The following is a 14,782-nucleotide window of genomic DNA, read 5'->3' as shown; positions in this document are numbered from 1 at the left end:
TTTTTGAGTAGAAAAATCATTCCCAAACGGCTCCAAAATATCCCCAACGGCTAGATACGACTTCAAACTCATTCCAAGCTATAAATACAAGCTAAGGACACTTGAAGAAGCAAGAGAACAACTATCCAAGCAATCAAACACAAGAGAAGAATTTTTCATTCTTATTTCATCTTTCTCTTGTATATATTTTGTTCTTGTGAGCTCAATCTTGTAAACACCTACCTTAGAGAGGTTTTCTTGTTTACACTTATTATCCTTTTGTAAAGGGGAAAGGTTCTAGCTTAGCCCGTGTAAAAGCTAGGGAAAGGTTCTAGTTTAGCCCGGAAAAACTAGGGAGTTGTAAGGTTATCTCTTTGTCCTCAAAAGAAAGAACAAATTAGTGAATTTGTTGGAAAATCCTTGGTGAGGAGCTAAGGTAGTGGATGTAGACTTTGGTTGATAAAGTCGAACCACTCTAAATCGCTGTGCAATTTTCTATCTTTCAATCTCCTTACTCCCTAAACACAAAACCATTCCGACCCCTCTTTGCAAACCGTTTCGGTTGTCGTTTCGAGCTTCCGAAAATCCTAACAATTGGTATCAGAGCCTAACTCGTTAAGAAGGTTTAACCACCTTGAGACGATCCTCGAAGAAGCTCTACCAATTCCCGACGCAACCGACAAAGAAATGACTTTTTCCTCCGGTACTTATTATCTTGAAGAATATCCTATTATGGATTCACAACCGGTCAACAAGCCACCTTTCTTCAATGGAGCAAATTATGCACATTGGAAGAATAAGATGATGTACTTCATTCAATCATACAATCTAGGAGCTTGGTACTCAATCATGGACGGTTACTCATTTCCACCCGGCAAGTACAACGATTGGAGTAGAGAAGAGCAGAAAAATTTTCAGCTTAATTCTAAGGCTATACATATTCTATTTTGTGCTTTAGGCCCAAATGAATATGGAAGAGTCTCATCTTGTTCCAGTGCCAAAGAGATTTGGGATAAGCTCCAAGTCACTCATGAAGGAACCGACGAAGTGAGGGAATTAAAGAAAAGTCTTCTCAACCATAGCTACGAGAACTTCAAGATGAAACCCGATGAAGACATCAAAGCTATGACGGATAGATTTTCTGTGATTGTCAACGGTCTCAAGGGATATGGAGAAGTAATCCCAAATGAGAAGCTTGTGAGGAAGATGATTTACTCTCTTCCGAAGGAGTGGCAATCAAAGAAGACGGCCATTATCGAAGCAAGAAACCTAAGTCTCTCACTCTCGACGAGCTAATTGGTTCCCTTCTCACTCATGAGATGATGGTGAAGGAAGATGAAGAAAGGGAAGAGAAGAAAAACAAGAAGAAGAATGAGGACGTAGGCATCAATGAAAGCTATCAAGAATCAAGTGATGAGGTGGATGAAGAAGACGATGAACAAGAAGAAGAGATGGTCAAGCTCTTGAAGGAACTCAAGAGATTCATGATTTCCAAGGAAGTGAAACATGAATCAACCAAGAAGAAGAGTCCCCCGGTGTGCTTCAATTGTCAAAGAAAGGGGCATGTCAAGTATGAATGTCCTCTTTTAAAGAAAAAGGGGAAGAAGGCATTTGTTGAATCTTGGAGTGATGAAGATGATTCCAATGATGAAGATGAAGTAGTCAACCTATGCCTCATGGCCACTCATGAAGAAGTTGAGGTATCTTCTAACTCAAATGAATTTAATTCATTTACTTTTGATGAGTTACAAGATGCTTATAATAGGTTGTATTTGGGATTTGAGACCATGAATTCCAAATATACGAAATTAATTTCAAAACTCAAAATTAAAGATAATTTGATTTTGAAAGCAAAAGTTGATTTTGAAAATCAAAATGAAATTTTGAAAAATGATTTAGAGCTTTCAAAAATCAAAATAAATGATTTACAAAAAAATTTTGAGTTAGAAGTTAAGCTTGAAGGCTTAACAAAAGAAAAAGAATTAATTTCTAAAAATAACCTATTATGTGTAAAAATGGCAAAATGCTCACATTGCCATTTTCATGGTCATTTGGAACATACTTGTCCTTTGAAGAAAGGAAAATGTTTTAAAATTAGACAAGTATGGGTTCCGAAAGGAACAAGGGGCATTGAAACTAACGTCCAAGGATCCAAAGCAATTTGGATACCAAAATCGAAATGAATGTCTCTTGTAGGTGTGTGGGAGCAATTGTGATGAAAATAATGATATTCAAGATGCTCTAGCCACACATGAAAAAGGAATGGGTAACCTCTAAGCTTAATGCTTTTAATTTTGGTTATTTGGTTGCTCATTTGATTTTAAGCATGCATGAGTTTTGGTTTTAAATGATTATGCATCATTGTTTTAATCTCATGTATGTTGAAAAGATGATTATGATGAACATTTTAAAGTTATATTAATTTTTAAGAATTTTTAGTTCATCATAATAAAATTTTGGTCAAAATTGGTTTTAATGCAAATGATATCTCTCTAACAATTGATATCAATTTTTCAAATAATTTAATTTTACAAATTTTAAAATTTTTGACCTAAATTTAAATGATTATGCATGTGGTTTAAATGAAAATGATATCTCTTTAACAATTGATATCAATTTTTTTTTTAATGCATAACATTTTTCGAAAACTTTATGCAAATGCACTTAATTTTAACAATTGATATTTATATCAAATTTCAACAATTGGTATTGCATAAAGTATTTTAGTCTTGGATAAATTGAATTTCATGTGCTACTAACTTGTTTGTTATTCTTTGTTGAAATTCAATTTTGTTTAAGTGTCAAGTTCTTAAAAGCTAAATTTTAATTGGAATGCATTTATTAAGGGGGAGCTTTTGATTTTTCAAATGATTTTAAATGTAAAATTTACTACTTACTCTCCAAAGTTATTTTGAACATCAAAGATTGAATTATTTTTAATATAACAAAAAGGGGGAGAAGTTTGGTTTGAAAAATTCAATTTCTTAATAAAAAAAAATTCAATTTCTTAATGAAAAAGGGGGAGCTTAACATTTTCATATGTTTTCCAACAACTAGGATCTTTTTCATTAAACATTTTATTAAGGGGGAGTTTTGCCAAAAACAATTTTTCAAATGTTTTGTTATATCAAAAAGGGGGAGATTGTTGAACTATGTTTCGATATAACAATTTAAGGCAAAATGGTTTTTGGACTTGAATTGAATTTACAAAATGGTTTTTTGGACTTGAATTGAATTTACAAAATGTTTTTGGACTTAATTGAATTTATTCAAATTTACAAAAATAATTCAAAGTTCTTTTAATTTAAAATGAGCACAAAAATGTTTTTACGAATAGTAATTTACTATTTGAACAGTAAATTACTATTTGAACAGTAAATAACTGTTTGAACAGTAACCCGAGGCTCAAAAATTCCAGTTTGTAAAAGGGGAACCGATTCCCCCCAAGGGGGTACCGATTCCCTCACTGTTCATCAGCCCAACGGTCATAATATTTGAATATTATGAAGGGGTATCGATTCCCTATGAAGGGGTACCGATTCCCCCCATTCTGGGCAACCTTTTTGAGTAGAAAAATCATTCCCAAACGGCTCCAAAATATCCCCAACGGCTAGATACGACTTCAAACTCATTCCAAGCTATAAATACAAGCTAAGGACACTTGAAGAAGCAAGAGAACAACTATCCAAGCAATCAAACACAAAGAAGAATTTTTCATTCTTATTTCATCTTTCTCTTGTATATTTTGTTCTTGTGAGCTCAATCTTGTAAACACCTACCTTAGAGAGGTTTTCTTGTTTACACTTATTATCCTTTTGTAAAGGGGAAAGGTTCTAGCTTAGCCCGTGTAAAAGCTAGGGAAAGGTTCTAGTTTAGCCCGGAAAAACTAGGGAGTTGTAAGGTTATCTCTTTGTCCTCAAAAGAAAGAACAAATTAGTGAATTTGTTGGAAAATCCTTGGTGAGGAGCTAAGGTAGTGGATGTAGACTTTGGTTGATAAAGTCGAACCACTCTAAATCGCTGTGCAATTTTCTATCTTTCAATCTCCTTACTCCCTAAACACAAAACCATTCCGACCCCCTCTTTGCAAACCGTTTCGGTTGTCGTTTCGAGCTTCCGAAAATCCTAACACTTTCATTATCAAAATCTTCTTATATACAAATCATATCTTTATCACCTCTTTATAACGTTAATAACCAACTTCACTTATACATAACCTCATTCTTTACTATCTCTTATAATTGTATTTTCCTTCATCATCTTCTAATCCTTTAACTTAATATACTTCAACTTCATAACTCTGTTAATCAACATCGATTCTTCCAATATAAAGCGAAAACCTTCATCTAACCATTCATATACATTCTTTGCAATTGGAATTATTTCAACAATTACCAAATCTCAATACTCATCTCACCCCTTTATAATACTTTTCCCGCTTCAATTTTCATAACTCTAACAGAACTTTTAATCTAATTCACAAAGGTTGTTTTTAACCTTGGTTTATTATCAATTAAATCATTGTTTAATCTTTCAGTACCAGACCATACTAATTGAGTCTGTCTGACTCATATCAGATTTGATTCTCTGGCAGAGAATACAACTAATTCATACCTTATCTGAAGTTAAAAACCAGAATCTCTACCTCTCTTTGATAGTACTGAACTCTATGAAGCACCAATTCTCTTAATCATATGAGATTTTTATTCTCCAAACTTTTCATTCTGAGCTCTTTTCTCTTTAAAGCTTTAACACAATTAACCATTTCTTGAAACAAGAACAAATTCAAAACTAGTAACACTCTTTTAATTTAAGGCGCAAGTCCTAAACAACAAATCACATGTATCATTTTCAGTCGGAATTAACTCAGCAGCAATTATGCTTAGCTTATTAAACTTACAATCATACTCATACAAGGTGTAATTCCCTTGTTTCAAGCTAGTGTATTCCAGTTTCATCTGTCTTATAAACTGGTCATCAATGCACTTATTCTTGAACTCTTATACAATTCTAATCACATCATTTAATCCTTTAATGTTCTTATGGTGACAATTGTCCACCATACTCTAACTTACCAAAGTAGTAACAAAACTACTCAATTCAACATCTCCACTTTGAAGAAATGAAAACCTTCTATCATATCATTCAACCAAAGGTCTATAACAATAGAATCTTCCTCAAATCCACCCTTGAACTTGGGTGCTCGCAACTTTATCAACTAATTTGATACATTCATTATATGAGTTAAAGAAGTATAAATTGAAAACACATCAGAATATTCTTCAACATGAAGAATAATTTTCCAAATTTTATACAGGCACTTCCTGAGGTGTTCGCTCTTCTCCCTGCCTGGCCAGGGCAGGTGAATGCTATTACCTTCAGGTTTATTACCTTTCACTTCTTTCGAAGCTCTTATTATCATACTTCTATTATCACATAATAATCTATTTTTATTAGCAAGACAACATACTCCTTACACTATCAGATCAGAATTTTTCACTTTGAGTTGGCATATATACTTTTTAAAACACTTCTGACTTCGATTTAAGCCTAGAATCGGCTAAACCGTAGCTCTGATACCATTAAATGTAACACTCCCAACCCGTACCCGACCCGAATACAAGTCTGAGGTGTCACATTAATTTTTCAAAACCTTTACTTGAACAAAATAATGAATAATTTTAAAACTTTTACTAAATACAATTGGCTAATTTACATAAATTAGTATCATATGATTTTACAAAACCAATTCGAGTATATCGAATTCAAATCTTTATTTACATGCCAAATACATATATTTTCTGATCTGAACTTTGTAAAGGAGTTACTGGCCTGTCTTGCTCCACATTGCTCTCTATATTCTTCTCAAACCTACGTGTGAAACAATCACACGCTAAGTCGATGACTTAGTGAGGCATAAAACATATAATAAAATTCCAACTCGTAATAATGATTGAAAAATTTCTACTAACATATCACATACAATCATCACACCCACATATACATATAATAATTCCTATTATGCACCTTTCATATTTCTATTCTCTTGTTTATATGATCAATTAAGTTCATATCATATATCTTATAGCATATACAATAATCACTAACACACATATATCATATCATATAATTCATATCACAAAATACATATATACATCACATACATTACATTCAATGTTATCTCTTATTAGCCTATGTGCACCTGTGAGAACTATAGATATGTGAGTCTATTAAGGTTGTGCACCACTATGTTGTCACCACAGCTCATATAAATGTCCCGAAGGACCTATCCAGGGGTCACAAAGACCTCGGTAACTATCCAGAGGTCATAAAAAACCTCGGCAACTGTCCATAGGTCCCAAAGAGCCTAGGTAAAATGTCCATATGTTCCGTAGAACATAGGTAAACCCTCGACTCTTGGCATGCCAACTATACCCCTAGCTCTCATATCAGATAACATGGGCATTATCATCTATAACATTTCATATCACTTGTTCTTTCTCTTCTATCACATACCACATGTATGTGTAACCATATATTTCATATCATATCACATGTATCATATATTACAATTTCTTTTTCTCCTATTTTCATATCATGTTTTTATAACCACATATGTCTGTCTTATCTCATATGCTATAATTCTTTAGCTTATATCTTATATCACATGTTCATAATCACATATGTCAATGTCGTTTAACTTATCATTTATATCTACTCCACCTAGTTTATATCATTTTCTCTTACTATCACATAAGTATTTGCTATTCTACATAGTTCGTGATCCTATAGTCACTTATGTCAATACCACATATCGCATATACATGTAATCATGCACACGTAAAATTACATCAATCACAAATCAAATATATGTGAGGAGTCACTTCCTACCATAGTAACTCCATCACTGGCTCATCGCAAGCCAATGTTTATTCGATAACATAATTACAAATTAAATTGCACTCACCTTAGCTTTGCTTTGATTCGATTCTAATCCTTCGATTGTTCCGGAACAAGCTTACTTTTAGTATCTACATAATCACACATGGATTTATATCAGTATTATAACTAATATATTCTAATGGATCACTCTTTAGACTAAGAGAGCAATTTCATCTTTTAATGAAGGTATGCAATGATGCACTACTGATGCATCGGTGCATAAAATGCATTCGATGTTGTATTATTACTGGGATGCATCGATGCACTCCTTATGCATCGATGCACAAATTGCATTCGATGTCTTTTATTTTAAAAGAGTGCATCGATGCATTACCTGTGCATCGATACACCTTCAAACAATTTATGGGTTTTAACCTTGATGCATCGATGCACTATGAATGTGCATCGATGCACTCTGCCCAGAATCCTCTTTTTGAACTCGAAAATTCATTTATTTTGGATTAAAACCTTCATGTTTCATCCCCTTTTTCATTCTTAACTCTAGTACACATACTTAAACCAATCTATACTCATTTATTTCATCTTAAAACTCAAAGTCCTATCATTCATATGTAATTCAATAATTACATCAATTTTGCAACATGTTTCAAATCCAATTATATTACTTCGTATGTCTTAATTGGATTGATAACAAGTCAAATTCCATATCAAAATTCATTTATCAACTCTTTTCTAGAAATTCATTTAGAAACACCTTCTCTTTAATCTTTCATAACTTCTTTATCTTTCAATCTTAAGATAACTTAAGCTTTCCCTAAGCTTAGTTATCATCTAATGATCAAAACCCAACCTTAAATTTAACCAGAAATTAACTAAGTAGAAGACTCACCTTTGAGTTTGGAGATACGGGAGAAGAAGATAAGAGAGTTTCTGGAGAAATATCTCCCTACATGCTTATCTCTTAATAATGAGATAAGATAATTATCTTTTAGATAAAAAGACCATTTTGCCCTTTAATTCCTTTAATAATTACTAACAACTTTTAGGATTTATTTCCAGATAAATCATTGAACTAATACATTCTTCTACTTAAATCATCAAATTCTGAAACTTTACAATTAAGTCACTAACCCATAGTTTGGGATGTTACAGTTTTGTTCAAGTTTATGATAAATCAAGTGGAGTCAGTTTTAGATCGATCAATTTTTGATCAGGATTAATATCAAATCGATCTGATTTAGAGTAACATATTGATCCAAATTTTAACATCTTTTAAATGATTTAAAGTTTGATTTTACAAAAAATCATAAGTGAATTGTAATATATTTAACACGAATTTATAATTTTATTTTTTTGAAAAAAATATAAAACATAACATTTATAAATCGTTGAAATTGTCAAAGATTGTAAAAAAAAAAAGATGAGTGAGGAGTTGGATGGAGGATCTGCCAATTACTGCAGGAGTTAATGTTGAAATTGATGTGGCTAAATCTCATTCCCCCTGCACATGTTTATTTATTTCACCTGCACTTTTGCAAGCTATCATATTACTTTTTTGATTCTACCATTTACCTTTTAATTTCTCAATGATCGAATCCAACGTTAGGTTTATTGGCTGAAGGTTCTATCAATAAGGTTTACTTTGTATATTAATAGGGTTAATCTTTCTTTGAGATTGAACTTGAGAATTCAAACTCTAATAACGCGTAAAATAACTTTATTTTTCGAACTAACTTTCTTACACTCACATCTGCCAAGTATCTGTTCCTTTTCCGACACTCGATCCTCATATTCATTTCAGCATAAGTAGTAGTGAAGTACACTGCACAAAAGCATTATTTATTATTTGCTTTCTTTTTTTCTTCTCTTTCGTTTTTTTTGTATAGAGAGACAGGGTATTATTGTTCTTCTTGTTGTTTTGGATGGCTGAGGTGGAGATAGAGGAGGTGAGTGGTGCTGCAGGCTTCGGCGGTGTTAACGGAGGTGCACAACCTCCTCATCATCATCATGAAGGGAATATGTACTTGGTGTGGGAAGATCTGACGGTGTTGCTGTCCAACTTCAGTAATGGACCAACCAGGAGATTGCTTGATAGGGTTACGGGATGTGCTCAACCTGGTAGAATCATGGCCATCATGGGTCCTTCTGGCTCTGGAAAATCCACTCTACTCGATGCTTTAGCAGGTCTCCCCTCTATCGACATACATACATACATATATATATTGGTTTTGTTCTTTTGGTTCCACTATAGCACATGTTAAAGCATGCATGCAAGACAACTTCATTCCATCTTTTCTGTTCAAGCAACTAATTAAAATTTTACCCATTTCTGTGTTAATAAATCCATTTCAGGGATTACTAAACTTCATTCCATGACTGTTAAACATGCCATTGAATTAGAATTTAAAACACTAATATTTGAACCTTGATCTTTCGAGGACGTTGTTGTAAAAAAAATCCTTTATTTTGAATCACTTCACAAGTTAATGTGTGTTTTGTCTTCTTATTTTTTTAATTGCTTCAAAAGTTAAACAGCATTATTGGCGGCGTCCGCCCTCTTCCGCCACTCTTGTGCTCTCGTGTCTCGATCATGTTGAAATTTTATGTTTTGATTTTTTTCCGGTGCCCGAACGTGTCCATTGTATGTTGAACACGAGGCAACATCAATGCATTCACGGATGAAATCTAATTAAATTATGACTAATAAAATCGGATTGATTTATTACCCTATTTATAACAATGGATTCAACCATTTATAGAATATTACAAAAGTAGTAGAGATATTAATGGAGACAGTTGGAGTATTTATTTCCTCTGAGCTACTGTGAGTCTAGTTTTTTTTTAATTAATCAAACATTATAAAATATCTATAAAAAAGCTATATTTTCAATCTAATTTAAAATATCTTAAGATTTTATCTCATTATATCAACTAATAATTAATAGAAATCTAACTTTTTACTTGCGCATTTATTACACTGTTAATATTTGCATTTATATTTTTTTCCATTCTTGGAGGACGTTAAGCTTAATACTCCACGCTAATATTTCAAATCCTTCTAATTAGGAAATCTGCTAACTTTTGTTAGAATGAAAATCAAACTTCAATTAACTTCCTACTTTAAAAAAAAAAGTGAAAGAGGGTGATATTGATAAATGGTTTGTACATAAAGAGAGAGATGAATGAATAGGTTAAATTTGGTAGTGGTTGATGAAGATGCAGGTATGGAAGTTAAATGTTAAAGCTGCTGATAAATGACCTGAACTACCAAAGATAAAATCCTACATTAAAATGGAAAATGGTTTTTACTCTCAATCCTGCTATATTAAATGTTGCCTCAATTTACTCGTCAAAATTAAAAAACAAAGAAAAGGAGGGGGGGGGGGTCCTTAGCTTAGGGTGCTGCAACATCCACTACCTAGCCATTGTAGACCACTACAACCTGCAAGTATAATGTCAGTACCAAAATAAAATATGATATTTATATATTTCCATATTATACTCGTATTTATGTGTTTTCGTTGTATTTTCTTCATGCTAATGTTGAACACCAAGGTAATCGTTAAATATTTTCATATTATACTCTTATTTATGTGTATTCGTCGTATTTTCTTCATGCTAATGTTGAACACCAAGGTAATCGAATGAAGTGTATGCAGGTAGACTATCTGGAAATGTTGTGATGACTGGAAATGTTCTTCTTAATGGAAAGAAGAGGCTAGACTACGGTAGTGTGGTAAGTATCGTAAAGATATTATTTTTGGACTACAAGATATTGAACTGCTCTGAAAATTTTGGTTATTGAATAAAGAGTTATTTGTTGTGAAACTTCAGGCTTATGTGACTCAAGAGGACATACTTTTGGGAACACTAACAGTAAGAGAGACCATAACTTACTCGGCTCAGTTGAGGCTACCATCATCTTTGACCAGAAAAGATATTGATGACATTGTGGAGGGAACAATCACAGAAATGGGTCTCCAAGAGTGTGCCGACCGGCTTATCGGAAACTGGCACCTACGCGGCATAAGTGGCGGGGAGAAGAAAAGGCTAAGCATTGCACTCGAAATCCTCACGAGGCCTCATCTCTTGTTTCTTGATGAACCTACAAGTGGCCTAGACAGTGCCTCTGCGTTTTTTGTGATACAAACTCTTAGGAACGTTGGCCGTGATGGCAGGACTATCATCACTGCAATCCATCAGCCGAGCAGCGAAGTTTTCTCACTTTTCGATGACCTGTTCCTACTCTCTGGTGGTGAACAAGTTTATTTTGGGGAGGCAAAAATGGCTGCAAAGGTAGTGAAACAAGATAAATATCTCAACAATGTCATCAAACTTGTTTGTAGATAATAGTGTTTAATCACATTGATTTTGCAGTTCTTTGCTGAAGTAGGATTCCCATGTCCGAGTCGGAGAAATCCTTCGGATCACTTCCTTCGTTGCATAAATTCTGATTTTGACATTGTCGCAGAGACTCTAAAGGGATCTCACAGTGTGATCGTAAGCATTTCGTTCTTCATTTTCCAAGGAGATAACAACATAGTCATTTCCCCATGTAGCAGTCAGTTGGTTTCCTTGCATTTTTTTGAAATTTATTTTCCCAGGATTTAACAGGCAACAAATAACATATGTAGTATCATAGTTTTGTGAAACAGTTTGATATTTTCAACGAGGAACAAGGAAGTTATAAATAAGATGTTCAGGCCATGCAAAAACCCTATATTATAATTAACCGTTTTTGGTCTTAAGAAACTTGATTCGTTTCCTTCCTGCAATTGATTAATCTCAACTTCTTCATGGTTAAATATGTTTTTCATTTATGAACCGCAGGAACTTTCAAATACATTAGATCCTTTGACAAACCTAACAACAGCACAGATAAAAGCATTGCTCGTTAAGAAATACAGAAGCTCAGATTATGCGGCAAAGGCAAAAGCGAGAATTCGAGAAATTTCAACCATTGTAAGCATTCCGAGCTTAGTCATGGACCATTGTAAGCCTACAGTTTACCAACGTTCCTACGACTCTTCATTTTACTTGAAATACCTATGCCAGACATTTGTCTCTAACATGTACACAGGTATAGGAGTATCTAATACATACCTAAATCCTATATTCAACCTTGTGTCCGAGTAACATAGAGCTTAAATATGTCGAGGGGCTAATAGATCGAACAGTTCCTTAGATTTTTCTTATTTATATTTCAGGTGGGACTCGTTATTGGAAAAAAACACAGCAGTGAAGCAAAATGGTTGAAACAACTATCAACTTTGACAAACAGGTCCTTTGTAAACATGTCTAGAGATTTGGGGTATTACTGGTTAAGGATAGGAATCTATGTGGCCTTATCTATTTGTGTTGGCTCTATTTTCTTCAACATTGGAACAAACTACAATGCAGTCTTAGCTCGTGGTGCCTGCGGCGGTTTCATATCAGGTTTCATGACATTCATGTCCATAGGAGGCTTCCCATCCTTCATTGAAGAACTCAAGGTGAGTAATCTCATTGAAGAACTAATGATACTAAAGCTTTCAATAACTCTTCTTTTCTCTGTTTGATGTTCTATCATAGGTTTTTTATCGAGAAAGGCGCAATGGACATTATGGGGTTGCTGTTTATATACTCTCAAATTTCCTCTCCTCATTTCCATTCTTGACTGTGATGTCCCTTGCTACTGCATCAATTACCTATTACATGGTGAAGTTCCGGCCCGGAATTTCACATTTCATGTATGTCGCACTCGATCTCATTAGCTCCATTGCAACCGTAGAGAGCTGCATGATGATGATAGCATCATTAGTTCCCAACTTCATGATGGGAGTCATAATTGGAGCCGGTTATATAGTAAGAACTATACTTTTTTAAGAAATTTTTAGAGCTCCTCCATTAATGTCACCATAAAAATCGTCCTTTTTTCTTTACACAGGGTTTACTGATGATGACAGCCGGATATTTCCGAACGCTGCCGGATCTCCCGAAGATATTCTGGCGTTACCCTGTTTCATATATCAACTATGGCGCATGGGCATTACAGGTAAATTTTTATTGAATGCAGCAATGTCCCAATCAAACAATGTGAATTTTCTATAGAATGGAGAATGCAGGGAGCATACAAGAATGATATGGTCGGGCTTGAGTTTGATGGCTTCATACCTGGTGGTCCGAAACTAAAAGGCGATGTCGTCCTCACAACCATGCTTGGCATCAGTCTGGAGCATTCAAAGTGGTGGGATTTAGCAGCTGTTTTGATGATTTTGATAGCTTATAGATTGCTTTTCTTCATCATTCTCAAGTTCAAGGAAAGAGTCTCACCTTTGTTTCGGACTCTTTATACGAAGCGAACGATACAACACCTCAAAAAACGACCTTCTTTTAGGAAAACATTAGCCTTCCCATCCAAGAGGCACCAAGTTCTACATTCATTGTCTTCTCAAGAGGGCCTAAACTCTCCAATTCACTAGAACAATCAACAAATCAAGAGTACTCTAGTAATGCTCCTACTTTGATTCAATTACATAAACAAGGAAAGGAGATTATAGTAGCATTACTTATAAAATCATGGATATCAGCTTTATTTTTATTTTTTTTCAGTGCTTCTTCAGCGACTTTCCTTCCTCCTTACCCGATAGGATATAAACAGATACAAAAAAAGATCCCATTGTTCTTAGTGTTTTTGTCTGAAAATTGCTGTAGCAGAACAATATCTTAACATCTAATGTGACATTTTATTTAAGTGTACTATATTCTGTTGTTTTTTTTGCACTGCTGATGCATGAGTTACCTAAGTGCTAACGAAACTGTAGGTTCAAAGTCCCCAAGATGGATTACATAGGATTCTTTTACAGTTTTTTCTTTTCAGAATTTGAATGGGTATTTTACAGGTGACATCCATGATCCATCTTTTTCTACCATAGCTTTGTATTCTTCCCAGCTTAATAATAACTGAAGCATCCTCAAAATCTAGCACACAAGCTGTGCCATAGCTAGGAATTTCGATTCTGTACTGGGTTGGATACGTCAACCGTTTTTAGATTCAAAAATATGTTTATTGCCAACATTATTATTCTTAGGCAAAAGGATCACTTTTGTCCCTATAGTAGACCTAATTTATTATTTTCGTCCCTATCGTATTTTCGCATCAATTTAACCCTTGAAGTTGCTCAATTGCATCATTTTATACCATATCCTCACTTAAAATCCTAAATTGAGGGTTTTAAGTTAGAGATTAAAGTTTAGGGTTTAGGGTTTAGGGTTTAGAGTTGTCGATTTAGGGTTTTAAGTTAGGAGTAGGGTATAGAATGATGCAATTAAACAACTTTGAAGGCTAAATTGATGCGAAAATAAGATAGGGATGATAAATTAAGTCTACTACAGGGGCAAAAGTGACCCTTAAGCCTTATTCTTATTATTTTCTTTGAATTAATATAAAGAAACTGGAGGTTTTATATAACCCTACTACATTTTCTAGAATTCCAACTTCCTTCTACTCATTTTGCAACCCTAAATCACGTTCCTTGATGCCAATGGAATTTATTTCATTTTCCTACTTAATTCAGAATTAGAATTTACCTGTAAGGGGGCAATCCCATTAAGTTCAGTCCTTCCTTCTATCCTCTCAGGAACTGCAAAAGGTTTACAAGCAAAAGCCAAAGGTTAGAATTCAACGTTTTAGAAGGAAGAACAATCCGCTTCACTAGCTAAATAATTGCTACCATTTAATATCCTTCCGCGCAAACTATCTGCTTTACTCATATTAAAGAATCAGAACCAGAGCACTTCCATTCTACTAACAGGAAAAGGTGAAGTGATAAAATCAGGTCTGATTGAGAAACTATAATTAAAAAAAATGCAAGCCAAAAGAAAAGTTTCAGTGACACATACATACAAGCTGTAATCTCATA

At 34.0% G+C, this 14,782-nt stretch overlaps 1 protein-coding gene across 1 annotated transcript; it reads left to right on the top strand.

Annotated features, from left to right (window-relative positions):
- The first annotated feature begins 8,729 nt into the window (after positions 1 to 8,729).
- On the top strand, positions 8,730 to 13,495 carry LOC120195008 (ABC transporter G family member 13-like). Its single transcript, XM_039197157.1, has 10 exons — positions 8,730 to 9,065; positions 10,541 to 10,617; positions 10,716 to 11,177; positions 11,259 to 11,381; positions 11,712 to 11,843; positions 12,089 to 12,373; positions 12,453 to 12,725; positions 12,808 to 12,915; positions 12,986 to 13,344; positions 13,386 to 13,495. Exons 1-9 carry the CDS (start codon positions 8,804 to 8,806, stop codon positions 13,340 to 13,342), a joined length of 2,079 nt encoding a protein of 692 aa, XP_039053088.1. The 5' UTR covers positions 8,730 to 8,803; the 3' UTR covers positions 13,343 to 13,344; positions 13,386 to 13,495.
- Positions 13,496 to 14,782: the final 1,287 nt, after the last annotated feature.

The sequence above is a fragment of the Hibiscus syriacus genome, unplaced genomic scaffold (genome assembly GCF_006381635.1).
Source record: "Hibiscus syriacus cultivar Baekdansim isolate YM2019G1 unplaced genomic scaffold, ASM638163v2 tig00004502_pilon, whole genome shotgun sequence".
Lineage (NCBI taxonomy): Eukaryota > Viridiplantae > Streptophyta > Magnoliopsida > Malvales > Malvaceae > Hibiscus > Hibiscus syriacus.
The sequence above is the reverse complement of the archived record's forward strand: the minus strand, read 5'-3'. Positions and strand labels throughout refer to the sequence as shown.